At 45.2% G+C, this 25,296-nt stretch overlaps 1 protein-coding gene across 3 annotated transcripts in view; it reads left to right on the top strand.

Moving 5' to 3' along the window:
• The first annotated feature begins 4,726 nt into the window (after positions 1-4,726).
• Positions 4,727-25,296, top strand: part of LOC8050684 (carboxypeptidase D) — a 40,917-nt gene continuing 20,347 nt past the window's right edge. For 2 of the 3 annotated variants that reach the window (XM_042290866.1, XM_029974710.4), the window contains exons 1-2: positions 4,729-4,951; positions 7,528-7,625. In XM_042290866.1, coding sequence (XP_042146800.1) covers positions 4,735-4,951; positions 7,528-7,625 — 315 coding nt within the window. In that variant the 5' untranslated portion in view covers positions 4,729-4,734. Of the gene's footprint in view, positions 4,952-7,527; positions 7,626-25,296 lie in introns of all 3 variants that reach the window. The other variant, XM_042290865.1, reaches the window with a different exon arrangement.

The following is a 25,296-nucleotide window of genomic DNA, read 5'->3' as shown; positions in this document are numbered from 1 at the left end:
GAAAGTTAGTACCGTCAGATCGACGTCAGTGCGCTGTACGTCGCACTGAAGTTTTGGGGTGTCTTATATGGGACAAAGGCTGTAAGAATGCACCCTTTGTTTTTAGAGTGTAGAGTGCCCGGTCGCAGATCAGGGCGAGGATCTGGTAACACAGAGCATTAAAGAGCCATATCTCGGGGAACCCAGAGCCCTTTATACTGAGAACGTTTGGCCTTCTTAAGCAGATTTTGACAGCCTAACAACGACAGCAGCGTAGTCTGACAGTCGGGGGATGACTACTTCCGTCCGCCATTTTGTGACTCTGACTCAAAGGAACTCTACGCGATTTCTCAGGAATAATAAAAAAAAAAAAGTAACGTCATTCTGTGTTTCGCGAAATCCGCTGGTTCTAGCGGGTAACAAGCTCCGCCCATTGGCCAATCTTTCTCGGTATAAACGGCTCTGGGGGAACCTGGACATCCACGCACAGCTTTGGCAGCGCCGATGACACGAAACACACTTTTTTGCTCGGGCGAAGTGTGCTTCCGCGTCTCGCCGCAGCATGGCGCCAGTCACGCGGCTCTCCTCTCATCCGTTGTCTGCCACTCCACCTGTTCCATTTCGGCGGCCGCTTCTCGTGGCGATCTCCCAGGCTTTGTCAGTATAGAGGGGGCTATGACACTGCAAAGGCTGGGGCACGCGAGCGTCTTGAGACGTGCATGGTGTGAGACCTGCTCACCTCGTGCCCCGGCTTCGGCACTACTTTCTTTCCCCAGTCTCAGCTGAGGCGCTGTTTCTAGCAAGCCGGCCCAAGTGTCACAGTTCATTTGCCGGTATAGTCAACTAAACTCTGACACCACTCCACAGACGATCTTATAATACTACTCGAGATTCCAACGGTGCGCATCTAATCGCCGTTCCTCCGTTTGACATTTTCGCCGCCAGGCCACGGACGTAATCGCTGCACGTTTCGATAAGCGCGAGCTCCCCTGTTGCAAAGTCACGCCTTTGCCACCGGTCGGTGTCGTCCCCTCCGTAGTTGCGAATATATTTCAAGCTCTAACGTCATTTATCGTAGAAAACGTATCGTGTTAGGTTTTTTTTGTCGCGGTAAAACCATATAAGACATAACATAATGTACTAAAATGAACGAGGAAACACGTACGTATTAAAATTCTCAGAATAGTTTCCTTTACTGTGACTGAATACGACGAGGCGCTGGGAAGGCGGCAGGTTCTGAACAGCAGTGCTCGAGGACGATTTCCCGGGAAAACCACGAAATGGCAGCCGACGAGTCCGACCGCTCCTGGAGAAAGGTCGTCTGCCGTTCGGAGATTTTCCTGGGGATTCCTGGAATCAGCACTGCGGGCTCACGCAGTGGTACAGGCAGAAAGGAAAAAAAAAAAAAAAAAGCCGCAATTTCGCGAAAGCGATCCTCGAGATTTAGCCCCAGTACAAGCGGAGTGGTTATCTAGCTAATTAGAAAGCAAATACCTCCGCGCATATGTACGCGTGTGTATTATCGACTTTCTGTTATAAAAGAAAAGAAATCGCGAAGGAAAAGGGGATACAAAATGCGTGGCTAGTCAACCATATTAAATAGAAGGAGCATACTCGTGATTTGGCGGGGATGGAGGATCAAAGAGGGTTTTGAGATGGGAACTTCCTACGGTCGGCGGCGGATCAGGTCGCTATTCTCCGCGCGTGGCATGTGCTCGCCACCCAAGAGCTCGAGCTGATTCGCCGATTGCGAAGTGACCCATATTAAAGGTATCTCTATGCTCACCGTGTGAACGGGCTATGAGATTGTGAAAGTGACATACGTGTGTCTATAGCACAGATACAGGGCAGCACTTAGTCAGCGTTATAGACCGTTTTCGCTTACGGTGGCCATATTGAAATATGACGTCGTGGGGGTGGTGACAAAAACTATACTATGTTTCACATTGTGTTGTACCGCAGGAAAGGCTACAAGCGCGAGCTCCTTGTTCTAGAACACATCTCGGCGGCACAAGCTCTCGTGCACCAAGGGCAGTAGCCAACGCTATGAGCTCGCGCTTCTAGCCTTCCCTGCGGTAGAACATAAGGTGAAACGGAGTATAGACTAAGCATAACTATAATAAAAAAAAAAAAGGCATAGCCAAGATGAAACTAGAACTATTGGCATGGACCTTTTGAATTCTAGCTCCTTACAATTGGCAAATACAGTGATTTTCTATTTCGCCCCAACTCAGTTACGTCAAATTTCAACAAGGCGGCCCCCACACAAAAACGGCCTATACACGATTACAAGCGAGGCGACTGGCCGCTGCCATGTCTCTGCTCGTGCGGACAAGCCCGTGCCATTGCAAGCTTGCCAAAGCTTGCAACGGCTTGGGCAGCTTGGGGCACCAGTCGGGGCGCAATGCTTGCAAATTTCTGTATACAGATTACTGAGTTCGCGCTAGATAAGCGCTATAGTTCAAATCTTACTTGGTCTTTTCCTGCGTACGCTCAAAATGCAGCGCTGACATAGCACTGTGAGGCGCCGAGTTTGTGTTCTTTAAAGCGGTACGGAAACGAAATAACGTGAGCGCGAGCTGTCTATCTATCGCTTCAAAGTCTGCCAGCGAGAAGCGCAATGCGTATCGTGCTCGTGACGTCAATAGTTCCTGCACAGCCAAGGGTACTGTAGTGGCGAGCGTTGCCGCTTGGTGGCGTCAACGTGTGACAACCTCGCCTAGTAGTAATGTCCGGGGGCTGTACGAAGATCGCGCGCTTTATCGAGCTTGCTGTCCCTACAGCTCAGTGTTTACTAACACATGTCATAACAAAGAAATTGAACCTCGCCTAGCAAGCTCTGGGCACGAGCGCTACTCAAGCTCGTTGGCTCTGACCAACGAGCTTGAGTCTTACCTTAGAGCGGTAAACCGAAACCCACTGCCTGCAGCGGAAATGGCACCCCCCCGGTTGCCGCCATCTTGCCTGTTTGCCACATTAGTGATCACGTGACGTTAAGATGGCTGCGCCCAAAGGTGGGGCAGATCAGATTGGCCAGATCGCGGTCAGCAGATGGGCACTCTGGGGCTGCGTTCGAATCTTACTCGAATGGCGCCGAGTTAATCCGACGGATCAAGTCACGTGACGAGACAGATGCAGCAACGCTAGACGCGGGTAGGTTTTCGAACGCAACGGGTGCGAGAACTTCACCCAGGAGTGAGATAGATGCTGCGTTCGATTTACTTGCAGCTCCTGCACCGGTGCAGAAAAGTGTGGGGCGGTGTACTTCCGGTCGTATCTCAATACATATACCAGAAATAGACTGCCCTACACTTTTCTGCACCGGCGCAGGAGGTGCAAGTAAATCGAACGCAGCTTTTATCTCACTCTTGGGTGAAGTTCTTGTACCCGTTGCGTTCGAAAACCTACCCGCGTCCAGCGTTGCTGCATCTGTCTCGTCACGTGACTTGATCCGCCGGAGTAACTCGGCGCCATTCGAGTAAGATTCGAACGCAGCCCCAGAGTGCCCATCTGCTGACCGCGATCTGGCCAATCTGATCTGCCCCACCTTTGGGTGCAGCCATCTTAACGTCACGTGATCACTAATGTGGCAAACAGGCAAGATGGCGGCAACCGGGGGGGTGCCATTTTTGACCGCTGGTTTACCGCTCTAAGTTTACTCAAGCTCGTTGGCTCTGACCAGCGCTTCAGTTGCACGAGGAGCGGCCTTCGAATCTTCATCTTCAATTTATCGGATAAAAAAAAAGAGGTTTGTTGTCCTCACAGTTAAAGCGTACCACTAGAGGCGTGGCTATTCGATCTCCTCCCCATACTTGTCCGTAACGTCATTCGCGGCTATGGCTGTATTTTATATCCTCAGATCAAGCTCCTACCTAACGTCTGCAAAGAACGGCGATCTTGACGGTGTGGAATGCACGTTGCGGGAGCACTGTGGAAGCTTTAAGATATACAACGTAGTTAACGTCTCGGCGTTTTCTGCCAAGTGACATTCAGGACTAAGCAGGCTCCAGGAGCGAACCATACTGCCGCAAACTGGCGCTGCTTCTCTGGAACTCGCGACATGGCGGCATTCTAACCCCCCATTCACACTGGAAGCGGATCCGCGTTCGCGAAGCGGTTGCGAAAGCGGTTGTATAAAGATCCAGTGCAATTGCACGCGCATTTGATGTCATCGTGTGCGCGTGCAATTGTACTGAATCCTTATACAACCGCGTTCGCAACCGCTTTGCGAACGCAGATCCGCTTCCAGTGTGAATGAGCCCTAACGGAGCTTCACAGACCGCAACCAGACGCAATTTTGAAATATTTTCATTCGTTTCAAAATTATTTTTCTTTACTTTTCTACCGGCTCAACAAACACTAGTCTAGGGTAGTGTTACTGGGCTGCCAGCTCAACATGGACCACAACTAAATAAAGAACTAAGTGAAAACATTTCGTTTCTGTATCTTTTTAGGCCGGAGTCACACTGCTCATACCCCCATCGTACAAAAGACAGTCTGCAAACACCGTGGTTCGAATGCCGTGTGCCCAAGTTTCTCCTTAAACATATTTCTATAAGGCATTCGAAGCTCGGATCTCGCGCTGACTCGCGTTAATCTGTGTGCAGATTGTCTTTTGTATGATCAATAAGCAGTGTGACCCTGGCTTTAACATATGAACTGGCCTTAATGATGAAAGCGCGTTTATACCGTGTGCGTGTTCTGACCTGCCTAACTCTGAAATGCATGTCCTCTGCTTTCGCAGGTTCTGTCAGCATGCGGCCTTCCAACTGGTGCGCGTCGGCGCTGGTGCTCACGTGCGTCCTTCTGTACCTAAGCGCCGTGAAGCACGTGCGCGGGCAAAGCACGGGAGGCAAGAAGCGGGAGGAGTACTCCTACTACAACCACGAGGAGATGACGGCCTTTCTGCGCAAAGTGAGCACCAACTACCCGGACTTCACCAGGCTCTACAGCGTCGGAAAGTCCGTTCAAAGTAAGCCACGCGTCCATCTTCCACAAAAAGACAAATCTACTCCATTACCATACTTCGTTTCACCTTAAAGGCCGACCTACAGAATCGTCTTCTGCCGGACAGAAAACTGGATCCCCGTTTCCTTCTCTCCATGCCCTCTCGCACTCTTCTCTCCTCTTCCCACGGGATCGAGTCTCTGAGCTACTCCCAGCAGAAAGGTGGAGGAGCTCCCTCTTTCTCGAACGGAAAGAGGGAATTGAGGGAGAGTTTCCGCCTTTCTGGCTGCTCGCCGGCCTTCAATTCAAGACGCAGCCGACGCCACGAGCCGATGAGACCAGTCAAGCAGTGTCAAAAGTGCAACGTCATGATGTTCGTCAAGTCTCGTATACGAGCAATCATGTACAGGAAAGACTCAGTGATTTGCGCTTTTCGCGCTGTTCCATTGGTCCCATCAACTCGTAGCATCGGCTGCGTCTGGACTTGGTGAAATGAAGTATAGAGCTATATACCTTAGAAAATCATCCCATACTTCGTTTCACCTTATGTCCGAGCGCGGCCGATGTTGTGAGCCGAAAAGCCAATCAAGCAGCGAAAAAGGCACACCGTCATGGTGTGCTCTCTGCACGTAAGAGGACCAGCCGTTGTTCGCCGTCTCTTTGTGCGTGCTCGCCCGCCGGCTCGTCGTATCAAGCGAAAAGAGCGCACCATGACGTCGCGATTTTTACGCCGTTTGATTGGCCCTTCCGTTCATAACATCGGCCGCGCTTGGACCTAAGGTGAAACGAAGTATAGGCAGAAGCCTTTTTGGGAGGCCGAAAAATTTCGGTGCAATCGCTTATGTGCCGACACTCCGTTACCGCTGTCTGAAACTCCAATGAGAACGTCATTCTTTGTCTCCGTGGTCCCGCTATCGCTTACGCCAACCGACGACGGCAATTGTCAACATTTGGCAGGGTCTCGTGTTCCGACTGACATAAAGCGAGGCCCAACCCAACGCTGCCGTAGCACTCGTCTCCAACCTGTGACCCGAGCTGACCGCTAGTAGATGACTTATCAAATTCAGTCTTACAATTTATAGTATCCATGAGCTAAAGAAACGTGGGTCGTGGCTTATTGATTAATTGTCTGACAGTCTATTGGCAAGTGCTGTACTCTGATTGGCTAAGGAGCGGTAATGAGATGCCGGGGACCTGCCCCCCTTTCCGTCGTTCTTAAGCTGTCGGCGGCTATAAGTGGTTTTGACTCGGGCAGTTGACTAATAGGCCTTCTTTAAAAGTGCGCGCCATCTTGTAGCGGCTGGGCAAATTATCTGGGTCCGCCATTGCTTGGGTACGTACTCTGGGCACGCATTGGACGCGAGGGCTGCTCCAGCGTTCTGCGAGGAATCGGAGCCAATCGCGCGCTTCGTGCCCAAGAAATGGCCAGCGCCGCCAATGTTGCTCGATGAACTTTGGAAGAAGGTCTATTGCCGAAAGTGATTTTGACTATCTTTCAGTATCAAAGGTTCAGTTGCGAATCACCAGGTCCTGCTTGACTTGAAAGGGGCACTGAAGTGCTTTTTGAGACCCTCGTTTTATGATCATAACTCAATCTATGAGCTCCAAGCATCCTAATAAAAAAAGACGCAATTACATTAATGCGCGGCGCTTTGCATGTTTAATAAGTGATCCAATTTCAGTTCCCTACACTTATCACTTCTTTAATACGCAAATCGGCCTGGTATGAATGTAACCGACGTTTTTTTTGGTGCTTAGAGCTCGTAGATTGAATTATGACAATAAAACGAGGACACTTTATAGTGACCCTTGAATGAATAGAAACTATATCTGTGTTTTAGACCTTGACTCCGGCAGCTTGCTTCTTTCTGCAGCAGCATATTCGACCTGCTCTAAAAGTTTAGTAGGTACAGGGTTATTAAACCACAATTTCTCACCATGAAAGGCACTGTTGAATTCGCATTTTTAAGATGATTTATGATAAGGTTGTCAATGCAGCTGTTCATTCGCCGCAACTTTTAGGCGCTGTTAGCTTTCATGGTTTATCCCGGGTAAAGTCGCTCTCAAGGTCTTTTTTATTTGTTGGCTTTGTTCCATACATCGCCCGTTACAAAAGCGCGATTCGATTATTAAAAAAAAAAAGGCTGGACCAATCTGCAATAGATAATATTTTATGACATTACCACTTTTTGACGAGCAACCAAGCCCACTATAGTCGATGACAAGCTAAAAATAAAGTGGTAGCTCCTCCCACCTCTTTCCACTTTAGCAGAGCGAACGCTGGCGAGGAGGTCGCCTCCTTTCCAGCGTTCATTCTGCCAAAGTGGAAAGAGACAGAAGGAGCTTTCCCTTCACTCTTAACCTGTCATTGACTGTAGTGTGTGCGTAATTGTAACGTTGATTGTGATTTTTTTCTGCTTTGTACGTATTTTTTTAATCCTAAGACAATGTACCATATTTTAGGCTTAGTGTTTCTTGTGTACACTATTATAAATATTGTTAGAATATTATGGAAAAAAAATTTGAAGCCCCCTTCCAACCCTGGTCAAACCATTCGCTTAAGTTGTTTGCGCCTTTGCTGACTCGCTTCTGCCTTTCCAGACCGGGACCTCTGGGTTCTCCTCATCACCAAAGAGCCGCACGAAGAGACGCTGCTTAAACCCAACGTCAAATACGTGGCCAACATGCACGGCAATGAGGTAAGAACGGTACAGACATACCGAGCTAAGCGCGTCGTATTTTATTCCCCAGTCACTCGGCAAACTACGGGTAAACGCGCACGTTGGTTGCCAATGGAAAAAAAACAATGTCCTATACGGGTAAAGCCGCTTAATATTTTTACCGAAACGTTGGTTCTGCCTGCGTTGCGTTTCATTGCGGGCAGCCCCAACAGAGAAAGTTCATAGCTTTTTTATTTCTTACGTTGATTGCTGCCAGACGTTGCCAAATTGCTGCTATTATTTTGTACCACTTGTGTTTTAAATTACGAGAGAATAATTATTGATGGGGTTTATACTAAGACATCACAATCTTCAGTACAGCACGTTAACCCCGCTTCGAAAAGAAATGAAATGAATCGCGTTTCTTATTTTGTTTTGGAAATGGATCATGAAACGCAGAGGTCGAGTGTATAAAAAATAACGATTATTCCGCGCGTGGCATAGTACTCGCGGGGCATTTTACTATGAAAAGTATATTCACAAGTGATTGTCGTATGGGGAAGCCATGCAAGCTTGAAGAATATCGCGCCAAAGGCACAACAAGGCAAACGACTTTCCCTTCCCTACAAAGACACATTTCCCTTCTTACAAAGACACCAAAGCGACTGTATTTTTCGGACTAGAGACAGTGCCACGTGTATAGTCCACATGGCCAAAGTTCGGCTGAATAAAAAACAAAAAGTTTACATTTTGTGCATAGATTACTCCTCGTGCACATTGCGCAAATAAAACAATTTTCCCACACTATGACTCTGGGACATTCTCTAGAAAAAAAAAATGAAATATCAAAATTCTAATTTATTTGCAATTTATGACACGCTGGCAATTAGTCATCGGGGACATTGCGATCTTTTGTCAAGAAAAGCAGAAATTGATAATTTTGTGAATGTAGCCCATAGGTAATTCAATGAAACAAATTTGGTAGAGTAGTGGAATAAAAGCTAAATACGCCCGGAAGTTGAATTACTGCTTATTGATATTTTATGACTGATAGGATAGCTAATATATCCCCGGGGAACATTGCGATGTTTTTTGTTCTCTTGAAATTCTCATTTTATTGCATGCACCCACGCCTTGGTATGAAAGTAAGTTGGGGATGAGTACACCTTGGCACATGTCTGCTTTATTAGGGCACAAATAAGCTTGTACTATACAGAAGTCAGTATTAACATAATATGTCGTTAACAAAAGCAACACGCCCCTTTATAATGACCATTCTTAAACACAAAACCTCGTATAGACCGCACCAGTAGATAGTCTGCACCACGTACAATTTTAACTTTTATACCAGCATAGTTCGCGAAGTATATAGTCCTCAAAATACGATGTAAAGTTCCTTGCTATATGTGACTTATACGGGTTTGTTTAAGGGTTCGCAAACAGAACATCCACTTGGTTGAAGAGTGTACGCGAAGCAGATGGGGGAAATGTTATTCTTGCTTCTGCTCATGCAGTAAAGATCCGTTTATTCTCACTCGTCCTAAACAAAAGCAAGTCACTAGACTGATATACTAAAAGAGCACGACAGATGTTCGAGTCCTGCCGTCACTAACTGTTCTTTTTTTTTTTTAATAACTCCTGTTGTTTTTTGAGTGTGTGTTTGTTACGAATTTGCTTGAATCTGGAAAGAAACATGCTTCGGGTCGTTTGCTACCGTTGAATTCTCCCAGAATCGACGAACTCATCCGCACACGTAGTGAGTTTAGTGAACGTCCCTATGCCCTTAATGGTTAGGAAAACTATGGCTTAACCTGCGCTTTGTTAAATACTTTGATTGTGGGGAGATAAATTAACAATTTTCCACTTTTGTTGTGCGACTGTTTATGGACGAAATCCTGGTTACAATCGAGCATGCGTTTACACGAATAGAAGTGCTTTTTCAAAAGGATGCACTTGTGCTTGGTGTCTTGGGCTACAATTTTGATATACGCCAAACTACAAATTCAGCACAACTGGAACATGCAGGACTATTCGCAAAAAATATCGATAGTACATGGACAGTTGACTATCGTGAAATATTTTGTAGTCAGATATCGTGAAACTATCGGTAGTCAACTACCGTAATGCTATTGATAGTATTTTGTTAGGTCACAAAGAACGCCGAGAGTCTACCAAGAAAATGTCGTGAAACTTGGAGAAAAACGTAACTGCTATTTGGGACTTTCGCATAATTATCGAGGAACAATCTAAAGCCTGTTGAAATATAATCGGAAATGGTTGAAATCATTCTTAGAAACTATTGGCAATAAACTATTGAAAAACTATCGATTTACTATCGAAAAACTACGAATAAGAGCTATCAACTTGATAAGTTATCGAAGGTTTTTGTCTTTCTTTTAGATTGCTTTTCGGGGTGTGCCCTTTGCTTTTTATAGGCAGAGTTTTATATTAAAAAACTGTAAACCCCTTAGTCGCTTTTAGTAAGTACACAACGCGTCGCAGAATTTCGGAATCCTGCTTGAATATAGGATGCTAGCGATGGGGATCGGAGGCGCAAGTATGGGGACGTGGCTTTGCCCGAATACAAAGATACGTGTGGCGTGTTTTTCGAACCAAAATCGGTTGAGAGAAAGAAAGGAAACAATGTTGGATCTTTTCACAGAAACAATTCATCACTGCCAACGATATCTTTACTTGGATCACAAGAAACTTCCGTTTTTATCTTCTATTTTTGATCCAGTTAACGTAATCTATACAAACTTATTGTATTTGAAGAATAAAAAAAAAAGAGAGAAAAGCATCAGTAATTAACTAACCATGTTAGCTTGATATTAACTTATTATAAGGTAATGCACAAGTTGATGTCTCCACAACAAAATCTCGGCTACATTTATTCATTAAAATATGTTTTTATAGATTAAGGTACGGCTTCTATATTTTGAAGCTGTCTTTTGTACCAACCCGTAAATAATTTACCAGCCGTTAATAAAATCTGCCAAAAAAGAACCCAACAAAAAGTGGCAACATATTACGACAAAAAAGCCTAACTGCTTTTGTGAACAGTCAATTTCCGGTTGTCGGGAATTCACTATGAATTGACATCAGCAAAAAACAAAACACACACAAAAAAAATATCCCTAGCAGGGTTCTAATTTTAACATGTCAGGGGTCAAGCTTATGACAAGTAACACGGGACAATTAAATCGTAAAGGAAACACAAGCGTAAAACAAACTTGCTAAATGTTTTCAGTAAGTGTTTTCCCTAGTCCCAAGACAAAGAAAAATACTGAATATTCTTTTTTGGTTTTACAAATTAGGGCATACTAAAGTGTGAAGCCTGATAAGTGAAACCCCTTGAATATGCAGAATGTGTGCAAAGGAAAATGAGCCAAACGCCATCTCTGTTTTATCTCTAAGTTAATTGTATGAGTATGCAAGTTTCTGTTTTGTTTCTTTTTGATTTCATGTTTTCCCAGAACCCCGCGTTGTCTGCCCCGTACATATCCGTCGTGATTCCATTTTTGTGTGGTGCTCTTATGATCGTAACACGATAATTTTCTAAAAACTGACTTCAGATAACATCGATAGTCAACCGAGAGTCAACTGTAGATATATTATGGATAGTACTACCGGTTGCACTATCGATTGCACTATCGATAGTACTATCGAGGGTCAATTATTTATAGTGAACTGTCGACAGTAAACTATCGATAATGGCTATCCATGGTACTATCGATAGTCAGCTATCGATAATATTATCGATGTAACATCAATGATCCACGATATATAGTTTTCGACACTATCGATTGTTATATACAAAAGAAAACTGTTGATAGTATTGATGATAAATGTTTCGATTGTTTTGCATCTTTAGTGTACACATTAAGAAATTATCGTTCTACGAGAGTCCAGCTGATCATGTACCGAAAGTTTTAGGGTTAGGAGTAATATGACGGAGCGCACGGAAGTCAATAAACTGTAATAAGGTGGTGAACTGGGCCAGTTGGTTGACGCTATGCATGATGGGGAAAACAGCTCAGAAAACGCGCACTACGAAGAGCAAACACGACAGGACAATGCCGTACTCGCAGCAACTGAAGAATTCCAATGAAGAAAACCAAGACGGAAATGTTTTATGTTTTGTATGCTTTTTTCTGTCTTTGTTTCCTTCATTTGAATTCTTCATTTGCGAATACAGCATTGTCCTGTAATGTTTGTGATTTCTTCGTAGTCCACGTTTTCTGAGCTGTTTTCCCCATCATGGCACGGAAGTCAGAGCCCTTCGGTTTGCAGAACAGTCCTTAAGACACAGAGAACTTCTGGAGAACCGTTCCGTTCCGAAGAAATTCATAAAGAACATTCCTGAGGAACATTACTGAAGAACATTCCTAAACGACATCCCTGAAGGACATTCCCTTCCGGAGAACATTCCCTTCTGGAGAACATTCCGTTCCGAAGAACATTCCTGAAGAACATTCCTGAAGAACATTCCTGAACGACATTCCTGAAGGACATTCCCTTCCGGAGAACATTCCGTTCCGAAGAACATTCCTGAAGAACATTCCTAAACGACATTCCCTTCCGGAGAACATTCCTTTCCGAAGAACATCTGAGCAATAGTCCCGCGGCGAGAAATTGTTTTAGCACATGCGAAAGTGCGTGTGAATGCTCATCTAGAGAAGATAGGATTCGTTTGAAAGCTCTAAAGGGCAAATGTTTTCGGATAAACTTTACTTTTAGAAACAACACATTTTATTTAATAATTAAATTTTAATTAGCAGGACTATTACCAACCGCATATCTATGTTCATAACAATGCTCGCTCCTCCGACTTGTTACAAGGCCTAATTGGCCATCGCCCCCCAATGTCACACAATAGCGACCACAGTCATATCATCGTATGAAAAGATAGCTCTTGCTTAGATTACTCGTTAGGCGTATATACTCTCGGCAGAGCTGCGAGAGAATAACCAGTAAAGAAGGGTGACTGACTTGCTCAGCCTTTGCCGAAGTTTAATTATCCTGGGATTCGTTTTGACGCCACAAGATGGGAAAGGCACGCGCCCGTTTAGTTTAGTTTTACTTCAACCTCGATACACGTCGTCTCTAGGATTTCCGGCTTAAGGCGCGCCGTCTGAACGAACGTGCACTCGCGTCTAACCGGTTTTTATTCTTTGCAGAGATTTTCGGCTTCCGTTTAATCCCGCGACCGCACGTAAGAGATTCGCGTAGGTAAATAACGACGGCACTGCTCCTCCGAATCGAACCTCGCAAATGGCGGGACCCCGCCACATCTCGACCCCATTTTGGATGCACGAACGGAGCTCGTGCGTTCTTCTTCGCCTCGCGATCTAGCTGCTCTGTCTGCCTGTAGGGTAAGACATTCTATTACATTCGGTACCTCCATCGTACGTCGACAAAAACATGTAAATAAGCTTCAACGTTCTAAGTTCTAGCGAGGAGTTTCGCCCTGAGATACGTCAGAGTGTGGGACAAAACGACTCCGAGTTGCCACCGTAAATTGCTATAGACGTTTGCAAGTACGGCCTCTGGGCGCCGACATCCTGCTGTTGATGTGCGTAGATCGTCTTATAGTCAAGCATTGCCGAGGCGTACCCACGGTTTCCAGACTGGCGCCCAAACAAAGCGTTTTTCATCCACGGTGGCCAGAATAGCTCTCTCGAAGCGCGGCTGCTTGCAAACGTCTTTGCAAACACGTGGTTTTTAGTTTTGTTATTTACAGTGTTATATGGGCGTTGAAAGGGAGGAAGTAGGGGGCCAGGCGTGGAAATCACCGTTTCCCCTTTTCAGACAAAATATGCACTGCATTATGTTCTACGACGTTTTCCCCCCCTTTTTCTTCAGTTTGCAGTGCGATGTTGCGCTTCGATCGATTGTGGCGTACGTGTGGCCTTAAATGCCACACGGACGCCATCACCGACCCGTATTTTCCGGGCGCAACCGTCGACTGGATTAGTCGGTAGACACGAAGCTAGCTGGCTTTGTCTCTTCTCTCTCTTCGCACGCGTTCCAATGCTGACAGCCGACGACGGGAGTTCGGCGTTCGCTTTTGAACGCGTTCGAAGAGTGAGCATAGAGACAAAGGCAACTAGGTTCGCGTCTATACTCACTAATAATTTCAACTTGAGCTCGGTATACTCAAGTCCCCGCGCGCTCTTGTCTCCTCCTCTCTCTCGATTTCTCGCCGTACGTTTACCCCTAAAAGGGATTCACTCTTAGAAGAACGAAAGGGAAGGGAGACTGTGAATGCTGGATATAAGTTAATATACTCCCATCTCACAAACATCTGAAGTCCGAAAAAAGGCATGTACACGAGCGTGTGGCTTTGGAATGTGCCCCCTATGCAGAAGTTGTCGTCCATACAAATCCGGCAGGCGACATCTAGCGTACCCCTACAAAACACGTATCCTCAAGCCAATGCAGTTAGCTATTAGAATTTAGAAGCCCCTTACACGCATTGCAAAAATCTTCTCATCCACCCACCACCTCTCCTCTTTAACTCCTTTCTCCCCCGTCCGTGCGAGTCTTTTCCCCGTCATGGGAGAATAACATTTCCGCACGGGCATTTCCCCCTTTCCCGTAATTTACAATACAACAACAAACAACAACGTCCATACAAATAGATTCTGTTGAGTTAGATTCACGCGCTTTTTGCCTTGGGCTTTAAGCGCGAAACACATGTACGACGAAACCGTCCGATCCGACGTCCGACCGCGCAATACGACGGTCGGAGGCGAGGGTTTTCAACGCTCTCCGATGCTACGAAAACCCTCGCCTCCGACCGTCGTATTGCGCGGTCGGACGTCGGATCGGACGGTTTCGTCGTACATGTGTTTCGCGCTTTACTGCAGACATTTGTGAGATGGAGTGTACACCTTTTCCACGAGGGCGCAGCCATGTTTGAATGTCATCACTTCTGGTGTGTGTTAAAACATCGTTTTGATCTCTCCACGCCACTGGAAGGTGTTTACGAAAAATGCCTGATTGGCACACAACCTTGCTTTGCTTCACCTATATTTTCTCGCATATTCCAGGTTGAAGTGTTTTATTATTTTTTCGTCTCCGCATACCGGATACGAAACTTACGTCACTGAGAACGAATGAAACGAAAAACGTCCATAGGTAGCCTGTGAATACTGTTTGTAAATGCGCATTACTGGCCTATAAACAAAAAGAGAGAGAGAGAGAGAGAGAAAAGAAAAGCTCGTCGAATTGATGGATTGGGAACCGTATAGACGCTTTCAGCGAGTCAGTTACTCGAGCTGCCACCAGTCGGCGCGCCCTTCGCGCGCTTTCCGGGCCGCCATAGCCGACCTTCAGTTTCTCGCCGTTGCTCCGCGTTGTGTGCTGCACTGGCCACTACCGGAGCTTCGTTTTCGTGTTCTTTTACGTTCCGCGTTTAAATGTTGTATTTTCTTTAGGTCTTTTCGATATTTAGGACTTTCATTTAATCATTTGATATTTATATTTCGACATAGCTCTTGTATTTTCTTATTTATGGAATGGAATCGGACAGCGAATGGATAGGCGATACAAGATTATGAGGCTTTAATGACCATATAAGTTCATCCCATTCTTACGTTTTTGTCGCTAATAAAGGTCAGTCAACACTATTGCGACATATGTAAATTGCAACTGACGCAGTAAGGCTATCACAGTCGTGCTTCTCGCTGCATGTGCGCGCTCGTTTCCGTAAAGCCGACCCGCATGTAAGCGATTTAGCGTGCGACGAGACGAGCGACGGAGATTTCCACTATCGCCCGTCGCATCGCTCGGTTTTTGGATTTCTAGAAAATGTCGCTCACCGTCTTGGTCGCTTGCTCCGTCACTTCCATGCGGTTTGCCTCGTCGCGCGACTGACTGAGCGACAGCGAAGAGGGTCGCCGTCGCTTATCTCGTCTCTCAGGGCAAGGCATTCCCCTCCCTATTAGTTTTAACAAAAAAAAGTTTTTGCCTATTTTAGTCTACAGTGCGGTGTTCCCCTATCTGATGAATGTGGTCTTTTCTTTTGGAGATATAATTTGTAGATAATAAGTAAGATAAACTGTTAATGCCAACTATATTGGGATATACATTGTAGAAAAACTTTAAGCGCAAATTTCTTCGTCTTAATGCTAATGGAGACCAGCTAGCTGTGGGCTATGTCGCAAAATTCCAGAGAACGAAAAATGAGCGAAGAAAACACTACGAAAGGAACGAAGTTCAGGGAGCCGGTGTTTACTTCAACGTGCGGACGTGAAGTGTGCTGCCGGAAACACGAGCCTGTGCCGTGCTTCCGCCGCTTCTGGGAACAAAAAGGACAGACACGTAGGCTTCCGCTCAGCTATCGCCCGGCGACGTCGGTGACGACAGCCACGCAGTTACCACCGAGCAGACTGGGCCTCTCGGGGTTTGAAAGGAGTTCTCGCGGGGGATCGGTCCGTAATTCCGGCCCGTCCGGTCTTCTTGAGTTGTGGTTCCGCTCTCGGATGACCGCGTCGATTTAGGATGACGGACGAGCTCGCCAAATCTTGCGTTTACAACAGGGTTTCTAGGGCAGTCCAGCGCGGCAAAAAAATTTAATAATAATAAAAGAGGAAGAACGAGGAAATAAATATATCTTGGGACTGTGCGGGTGCTTTGCTCACGACGAGCAGCAGGTTTGCTGTTGCGTACTTCTTTGATTGCGAAGCAACTGCTTGGGATACCTAATTGATTCTTTTTATTCTTAGGCGAGGATTGCGGTGAGCTGGTGTCAACGGCGCTGGGTAGCAACGGAACTCGGGCCTCTTTCTGCATTGTAATTAGAGAGAAGACGATTTAGCGTTGGCATGTGAGCGGTTTTCGAAGATGAGCACTGCGTGATGTATACCTTATGATGCCAGCGAGTAACCTGCTGTGACACGCTTCACGAAGTTGACATAAGTGAACACTGTTATTACACGGGTCCCGTAAGTTGTACACCGTTTGCGAAAATGAGCTCACGACAGAAGATTTGTTTGAATGCGGTTAATCTTGGTAAATGTCAGATCGCAAACCATGTCATTGGGTCTAGATCATTCTCTAGACGCAATGATTCTTTTGACCGAATGATTTTCAATGATTCAATATATTTTTACTTATCCATTCACGTTACGTGTGGCATCAAACAGGCCACCACCTGTGTGACTTTAATTTGACTATAGTCATAAACGGGATGAGAACAACTGAGAGGTGCTGCCTCCAGCTCGATCTTTCTAGCTTCGATAAGGGCGTTTCGTCAGCCTCGATTGTGCTCGGACGCAGACAAAGCACGACAAAGGACAACGGGTCCGTACTCGAGGCTGTTGTCCCCGGAAGAGACGGCCTCCCGTTCTACTCCTCTCGGTGACTATACTAAAAAATACATATTTATTTTCAGTACGCGAATAAGTTTGAAACCATTATGCGCGTTGATGGGAAACGGAAGAAGCTCTTGGAACATTCTAAGCATCTTTAAGTAAATTTGCTCTTATACACCAAACTAACATACTCTGTGTGTGCTATAGCTAAGACTACATGCCTGCGAATATTCTAGCCTGCAATGCAAGAGTTATGAGCGAAGTTCAGTCATCATGCTAACCATGTCTCCGCCAAGTGTACGTAGCGCTGATGACGCTTCTCCGCAACTTTGCTGTTTCTAACAGCTTCGTTTGCTCGTCGGATAAAATTAGTGATAAAAACGGGAACGCAACCGAAATTTTCTGTTCGTTTGGACTGGAAGACGGAATTACAGGCGGCCTTCGCTGCCGCTGAAGCTCAATCAACTTAACAAAATTTAGTAAACAACGCGCGCGACTTGCTCGAAAAACGAAACGTAAAGAAGACGAGGTGGGAGGGCGAAAGCTTTCTCCCGTCTGCCTGGAGGAGAAAAACTGGCCGTTCCCTCCCTTCTTCTCGTGTCCGCTTGGGGGTGCGTCAGTAGAAGGAAGGACAACGCGTCCTTGCTACCTTTTCCTTCTTTCTAAGGTAGAGCCATTATTTTGTCGCTTTTTAGGATAGGAGGCCGTAACGGTTTGGGCAAAAGTTCTGCGCATGTGCAAAGCGAAGCACGAGGTTGCCAGGGTGAACCAAAGCGTTGGGACACGTCCCTATTTTAAAACCCTATAACACGAAAAAAAAATAATTGAAGAGGTTTGGACTTTGGAAAAATATTTATGTCTCTGTGATGTGAGGGAATGCACTCTGTCAAAACGTACAGCTTACATCAATCGTCGCGCTTTTTTCCCTCTCCAAATCAGCACCGCCCGCAACGCTCGGTTCCTGCTACCACGCACACAATAAATGCGCCATCGCATTGCTAATACATTATACAATGGACAATCTGCAGACACTGTCTAGAGACTTTAGGCTCACTTAGGCTAGGTGGCGCAAGCTACCGCCCTTTACAAAGGGTATGACTGACCATCCATCCATCCATCCATCCATCTGAGGCGCGCTTCTTCCTTGTATGACGTCGCGATGGTCACACGAAACCTGTCCGCAGACATGTTCAAAGCATACATATGTACGCAGCTGCTTCGAATATGCGTCAGGCGTGTTCGCAGATATAATTCTGTCATCATGGCTGCAGCGAAACAGCGTGTGTCTTGTACGATGTACACACGAACAGTTTGGCTGGGGCTTTAGAGACCATTTTGAGACGGCGACGACGTGACGTCTGAGAGTGTCCGTCGATTCGCAACGGTTCGCTTCTGGCGACAGCGTGGAATGGCGGAAGCGCGAGATGTTCACTCGACAGATGTGTGGAAAACGTCGACCCGAAACCTATATTGTTATGCCCCGTGTGACGCGTAATCTACGATTATATAGTGCGCGATGAAAAAAAGCGACGCGGGCTCGCTTGCGTGTGTGCATGTCTGACGGAAGGAAGCTGTAGGGAATAAGACGCAGCGAGCTGAACGAGATCTCGCTCGAAAGCCGCATGTGCGTTGGTAACACTCGTAATGGACCCCGCATCGCGAGCCAAAGGGGCGGGTATTTTGGTGCGGCGATAAACCCTCGGCGTCTCGCTCACTTCCTCGTGCGACTTCTGTGTCCCCCTTCGGGTCAAACCAGCTCCGCAAAGCGGTGGTCCTTCGGGCACCCCGGATTCTTTCCTTGTTTACGCATCTCTTTGTGTCTTGGAAATGAGAAATGACGACGGATATCTGTGTGCGCTCTCGGGGTCAGTGAGGCATGAATAAATTGTATGCAAATTGACATATCACGAAATCAGAAAAAACGAAAGAAATTAGGAAAAAAAGTTAACGGCTTTTATTGGAAGGTTCCTTAAATATTGCATGAAATGCAGTATTTAAGGTGCGATCATTAGATGTGTTTAGAAGACATTAAACAGTCCCTTCAGAGAGTGAGCAAAACCATTGTATATTGATTTATCTGCTAAATTTAACGGAAAAATTCACTTAGCATGACAACGTCACCTGACATGGTCACCTGATATGACATAACTACGATGAACAGAGATTAGATTTCCGGTACCCGATTTTGAAAATCATCCCGCTAAGGGTGATGGCTACAAGTAGACGTCTACCAAGTGATTTCCATCTAGTTTCCGCAAACTTCGTCGTCCCGAACTGTATCGACTTTACGTTGAGTGTTGCGAATAATTTACAGAATATCTCAATTTTCGAAAATTTTCATTAAGCGTCTCGTTAATTTAATTGGCACGCTTGTATACACTTATATACCTTTCACCCGTAAAAAATATTTTTGCGTTGTCATTGAGCGAGCGTGGATTTCTTTCGTCGATTGACGCTCTAAAATTTCCAAGAGCAACGATTTACTACGCAGAAAACCACGGCAAGTGGACAGACTTTGTGAAGAAAGTAAAGCTGGCAACTGCTGCCGCGAAGCTGCTGCAACCAACTTTAACCAGCGATGCTTGTACCAGTGAGCTGTACAGTATGGAGAAGAACGGATTTATTCCGGACGCGATTGCGAGGCCGAGAAAAGCGGGGCCGGTCACGCAAAAGACAAACTTAGTAAATCGTTCGAGAAAAACCCAGCCATAGAGTGGGTACGTTCACCAAGAACTAAAAATGGCGCTTATAACTGGGATGCAAACCGAGCATTCGGGTTTTTTCCTATCATCTCCTTAGAAGTGGAGCGATCGTTCTTCTACTTCAAGATTCTGTTTGCCGAGAAAAGTCTCAGCTTAATCAAACGAGCAGCTGAGACGTTCCTGACCATTTCCTTCAACGCGAAGTGAATGAGAACCCTCGTTTTGACGAAAAATCAGATTAAATATTTTTAAGGCTAATCAAAGTACTTCGACCGTATACACAGAAGCGCATGTTGTCCCAAAAATTGTCCCGATTTTTTTTTTTTAATTTCTTGTCCCAATTTTTAAATTCAATCAAAGTTCTCTTCCGATATTCTCAGCTCCAAGCATGCCTTCACCTCATGCCACGAGACGAGTCGTTAATATCGCGCCGAATTTAACGAGAAATTTGACGCCACGTGACCCTCCATCACGCGACGTGGTCGTGGGACCTGCCGTCCCGATGTCGAGTTTTGACCTCAGGTCACGTGACATGGATTCACCCGCTAAATTTAGCGGAGAAATCTACAAATGACGGACGGACGATTGTCAAAAATTTAAGGTTTTCGTTAAAAAGAAAAGCTACATCTTTAACGAGAAAAATGTTATAACTCAATTTTACTGGTTTGAATTACGATACATCAAGCAACTTGGTAGAACACAGTGATCATTATCATCCCGGAACTTTGACAGGTGATCCGGATCGAACGCACGGTAAAGGTTGCGATCGGGCCAGTCTAATGCACGTTACCCGAAAAAAAAGTAATCGATTTCAATTGCAATTACTTTCGGTTAAAACGTATTCTATTAGATTACTCGATTACTTAAGAGGAAAAGCAATTGACGACTACTTGAAGAAAGTACCCGTTACTTTTCCGATGAAATCAGATTTTCATATCGACAAATACTCTTCTGGTTTGAGAACGGTTCTTTCATGCCGTCCATTGTTGGATTAGAATCACTGAGCTATAAACAACGCATCCTAATCTACCAATTTCGCTAAACCATATCCTCCTATCGGACACTTGGTTCGAGGACTTCTTGGAAGGAAACTTGCACAAACAAAGGGTGCCATAAGAAAGGGGAGGGAAAAAAATAACAATGGTTACGGGTGATTTTAGTATTCCCAAAATTAATCAGATTACTCTCGTAATTACTTCCTAAAAATGTATTCAAATTTATTTATTTATTATTACTTTTGCGCTGCCCCTCAACAGCCCAAGAGCCTACAAGAGGGTGCACCGAAGTGCGTACATGTTAGAACACAATGCATAAAATACAAAATTCAAGAAACATGCCTAGAAAAAAAAAAAGGTTTACATGTTTGATAACAGCCTTGATGCAAAAACATGCCTAGTTAAAGTTTAAATATCTAATAACAAAAGAAATGTGACCTGCGACATTGCAACACTGATGTGTAGAAGGCTGTCTTCCTAGTTATACTGTTTCAAAAATACCAACAAAGGAACCATTCCATCAAAAAAGCCTCGTCAGTGCTCGCATGCTAAAATTTTTTGGCTCAAAAATATCTGCCTTCGGCGTGTTTACTGCGTTCCATATGTTAAAAGTGTACTGAATACGCTCTAGGGGCCGCATGCTCTTTGGCTCAGAGCAGCCGAATACACGATGAGAGCGAAGTGTCCTGCTTGGCACGGCAATAAACACTGAAGAGGTTACTCCGGACAATCAATAAAACCATGAAGACATTTGTGTAGAAACACAAATGATTACAGACTTACCAAAAAGTAATTGATCACCAGTAATTTGATTGTTCGTGATGAATACCGTGCAAGTCTGGTTCGGGCATGTGGACGGCTGCTGCTTCTTTGCCGGATGTTTGCCGAGTTTTGTCGGGAAGTTGGAAAAATGCCAATTCTTACCGAACTCTTACTTGGACCAATTCGGCCCACCTATTGGCCTTAGATAGTACTTGCTCACATATCTATGCGCTGGATGCTTTGCAATGCTCGTGGACGCTAGACTTTATTTTTACGGGTTAAGGTTGGCGCAAACATTTCGTGGGCTTTGCGCAGTGCGAGCTAAGAGAGCTCGTCGCGTCGACACCCATTATCGTGGCATGGCTTGCCTAAATAACTGCACCTTCGAACACATCTTCTTTCGTAGTGAAAAGGAAAAGCCCAACAGGCATTCCAGGCGGCAGACTAATCGGGCCTTTGGCATGTTGCGAGGTGGTCATTATTGTTACGCGACTCTCGAGATTTCTCTATATACGCACTGCACTAATGGTAAACGAATGAGGCAGAAAAACAGCTTGGGCAAATTTTTTTTTGTTTCTTTATGCAGAAAGAAATGTTTGGCAATATGTTTCCCCCCGCTTGGCTAACGTAAGTCCTGAGTCGCTAGAAGATGTATGCTTCGTGTAGTAAGCCTGCATCGCGTCGCATTGGGCTGCTTCTTGTAGCAACACCCTGCCCACTTTTGTTTGTGTAGCCAAAAATAAGCTGGCCCAAACCTGGCATGCAAAGATAGAATGGCATGACGCTAACCACGCTGTTCGAAAATGAACGTGCCATTGCCTCAAAGATGTGAGAGTTCTATAACATCATTTTAGAGTCCAAAGAATTCAGAGTTTTATCACATAATTCTATAACCCAAAGACATGAGAGTTCTATAACATCGAAGATCGGATACTTTTTTACCCGCTCAGATTCGACCTAAATTGAGGTATTAGCTATAGTTTTAAAACCCTCGGGGTAATTTTCATGGAAAGAATGACTTGCAATCAGCATCTAAATTGTATTTAGGAAAGCTATCGGGCGTCGTTACATATTATATCGCCATTGCTCTCTCTTTTCAAGAAATGTTTCATTATTAATCTACAATGCTACATTTCTCTCCCAAATACACTAGTGTCACCTGGTCTGCGAGAAAAGTATTAAAACAAATTTGAACGAGGTACTTGTGCTACCGGGTTTCTTCAGATAGATACGGTCATAGTGGTGTCACACTTATCTTTATTTTCAAAGAAATGTTTTTGTGAGGTAAAGAAGTGTGTCCACAGAACGGTAAAAACCGTACTTTTGCAAGAAACTTTTATGTGTTCGTGAGAAAACGCACCTAAGGTGATGTTGAAAACAGAACTTTCCCATTCGTGCGTTGACGCAAATTCGAAGGCACCTTGAATAAAAAATACAATTGTCTATGTTGTTAAATTTCTTATGCCGAACGCACACAAACTTTATTACAAGAAGTAATCAAGTTTATTTGATGATATAATTAAAAGGAAATAATAACCAAAAAAACTTTCAGCCTTTCCACTCTGGTGAAGAAGGAAGAGCAGCGGACCTGTAGCTCTGGTCTCGGCGGTGGCTTTCCAGGCGAGCGATCTGCTCTTCTTTCGCAAGGGAATCTGAAGCGCTCGACGGAGTGGAACTTTAGGCGATAGCGGCCTGGCGGCGGATGCGGAACCATTCGCGCTGCTGCGCACATCGCCGCTCGTGCCGTTCCCGCTCTTCTTCCCCCGAAGAAAGTTGCCGCCATCTATGAGCGACGGCAGCAACCAGTTGTCTGGTTGCCGAGGCTGGAAAGGTTGACGCGATCTATGAGCGACGGCGGCAAGCAGACAACCGGCAAACACAACACTCAGGACAGCTACCACCATCTATGAGCGACGGCGGCAAGCAGACAACCGGCAAACACAACACTCAGGACAGCTACCACTATCTATAAGCGACGGCGGCAAGCAGACAACCGGCAAACACAACACTCAGGACAGCTACCACCATCTATGAGCGACGGCGGCAAGCAGACAATTGGCAAACACAACACTCAGGACAGCTACCACCATCTATGAGCGACGGCGGCAAGCAGACAATTGGCAAACACAACACTCAGGACAGCTACCACCATCTATGAGCGACGGCGGCAACCAGAGTGTTAATTGTCTCGACCGCGGTTGTTGACATTTGTTTGGTACCAGACTCGATCCCGGGGAACCTGGGCCTTGACAGGTTCACTGTAAAATGCAAACTTGGCTTTCTGAGCAACTTTTTCGTAATAAGGCATTTTTCGGTGATTTTTTGGGACACTTTTAAATGAAACCTTCAACCTGAAATTTCTTGTCATGAGTATACCCTTCTTAGTACATTTAAAAAAGATATAGCGTTTTGCTATACTGTAGTTATATTTTTAATCTCGGCCGAAATTTTTGAAGAACATTACGTTAATTTCGTGCTTCAATAAAAAAAAAACAACATCATCTTCAATTTTTTGTGAACGTTATTTGGTGGATACTTCAAAACCGGTAATTTCAAATCTGCAAGGACATGTAGCATTATATTGCTTAAGAAATGTGTAACCAGGTCAATGTTGCAGTCTATTATCGTTTGGGGGGAAAGGGGGAAGGGTGTTTTCTCTTAAACCCACACGTATTGACGCCAAGGCAGCGTGACGCACTGCAAACATGTGTTACGTAGATACCTGCCGTCTATTCCACGTATTAAAACTAAACATATGAAGGAACCGGTGGATGCTATTTGACACCAGTGCTGGGAAGCCGATACACAAGGCCGGAGCGACAGAAAGTCAGCAAGTTTTTGACGTGGTCGCCAACGAGATAAGAGGCCCAAACCGCTTCTTTATATCTTGGACGACTTAATTGTTTGTAACCGAAACAGTATCCTTTTATATATACACAAGGATCTTGGTAGTTATAAAAATTAACACCTGAGCTTTTTTATCAAAAATGTGGCTGATACTGCCTATGATCATTTAGCTTTACGGTGCGTTCGGCCTTCAAAGTGTGTTATTTGGTTATATATATAGTCAATGAGCTACCTTTCCATTGAAATACTTCAATGTTTGTAGTTTGCTAACAAAATAGTTTGATTTTATTCTTAATAGGCATCACTAGGAACGTGCGACGTTACGGAAGCTTCTGCTCTGACCGATTGCAGACATCGCGAAGGCAAAATAATCCTGGGTTGTGTTAAAAGAAAAGAAAGAAAAAAAGAAACGTGAAGGGAAGCTAGGTAACGTCACTGTGCGCTTGGGCGCTGCTCAATTCGCTCCCATAAAAGGTCCGGCAGGATCTTTTGCGAAGCCTCCTACTTTTCCGCACTACACTCGGAGAGCCAATCATCGCAACTTACGGAGTAAGGTCAGCGAATGACGATGCCGAAACATATGTTTAGAGTAAAAAACGCAGTCTGAGTTGTGACATTTAGCAATGCAAAACGTCACGCTTGCATTGCTTAATGTCACAACTCAAACAGCGTTTTTTGGTCTAAGCAGATGTTTCGGAATGGTCATTCGCTGAGCTGCCTCTATAAGTCACGATGATTGGCTCTCCGAGTGGGTTGCGGGAAAGTAGACGCACGGGCTTTTTTTTAGAGTGTACGCGTCAGCGCTCCGTCGGTGGTTCTGTCAGATAAAGAAGTTTGCTTTTTGCAAGCTAATATGAATAGCGTTGTTTGATGTGTTTCAGCTCTGAAGCAATTGTGGTGCTTGATAGATAAATAGGTGGTTGTTGATGTTGCCTGTTTTGGCTACGTTGTTTCCTTTATATCTTCTTCCCTAATAAAACGTCAGTTGCGAGTTCAGCAGCTTCCTGTCGTGTGTTTCTTCTCTGTCTTCGTCGTTTGAGCTGCTTTTATCATGTATAACGTTTACCAACTCACACAGTTTACT

The sequence above is a fragment of the Ixodes scapularis genome, unplaced genomic scaffold (assembly GCF_016920785.2).
Source record: "Ixodes scapularis isolate PalLabHiFi unplaced genomic scaffold, ASM1692078v2 PGA_scaffold1__304_contigs__length_218370807, whole genome shotgun sequence".
In the NCBI taxonomy this organism is placed as follows: domain Eukaryota; kingdom Metazoa; phylum Arthropoda; class Arachnida; order Ixodida; family Ixodidae; genus Ixodes; species Ixodes scapularis.
Note: the sequence above shows the minus strand (reverse complement) of the source record. Positions and strands in the feature narration are given on the sequence as shown.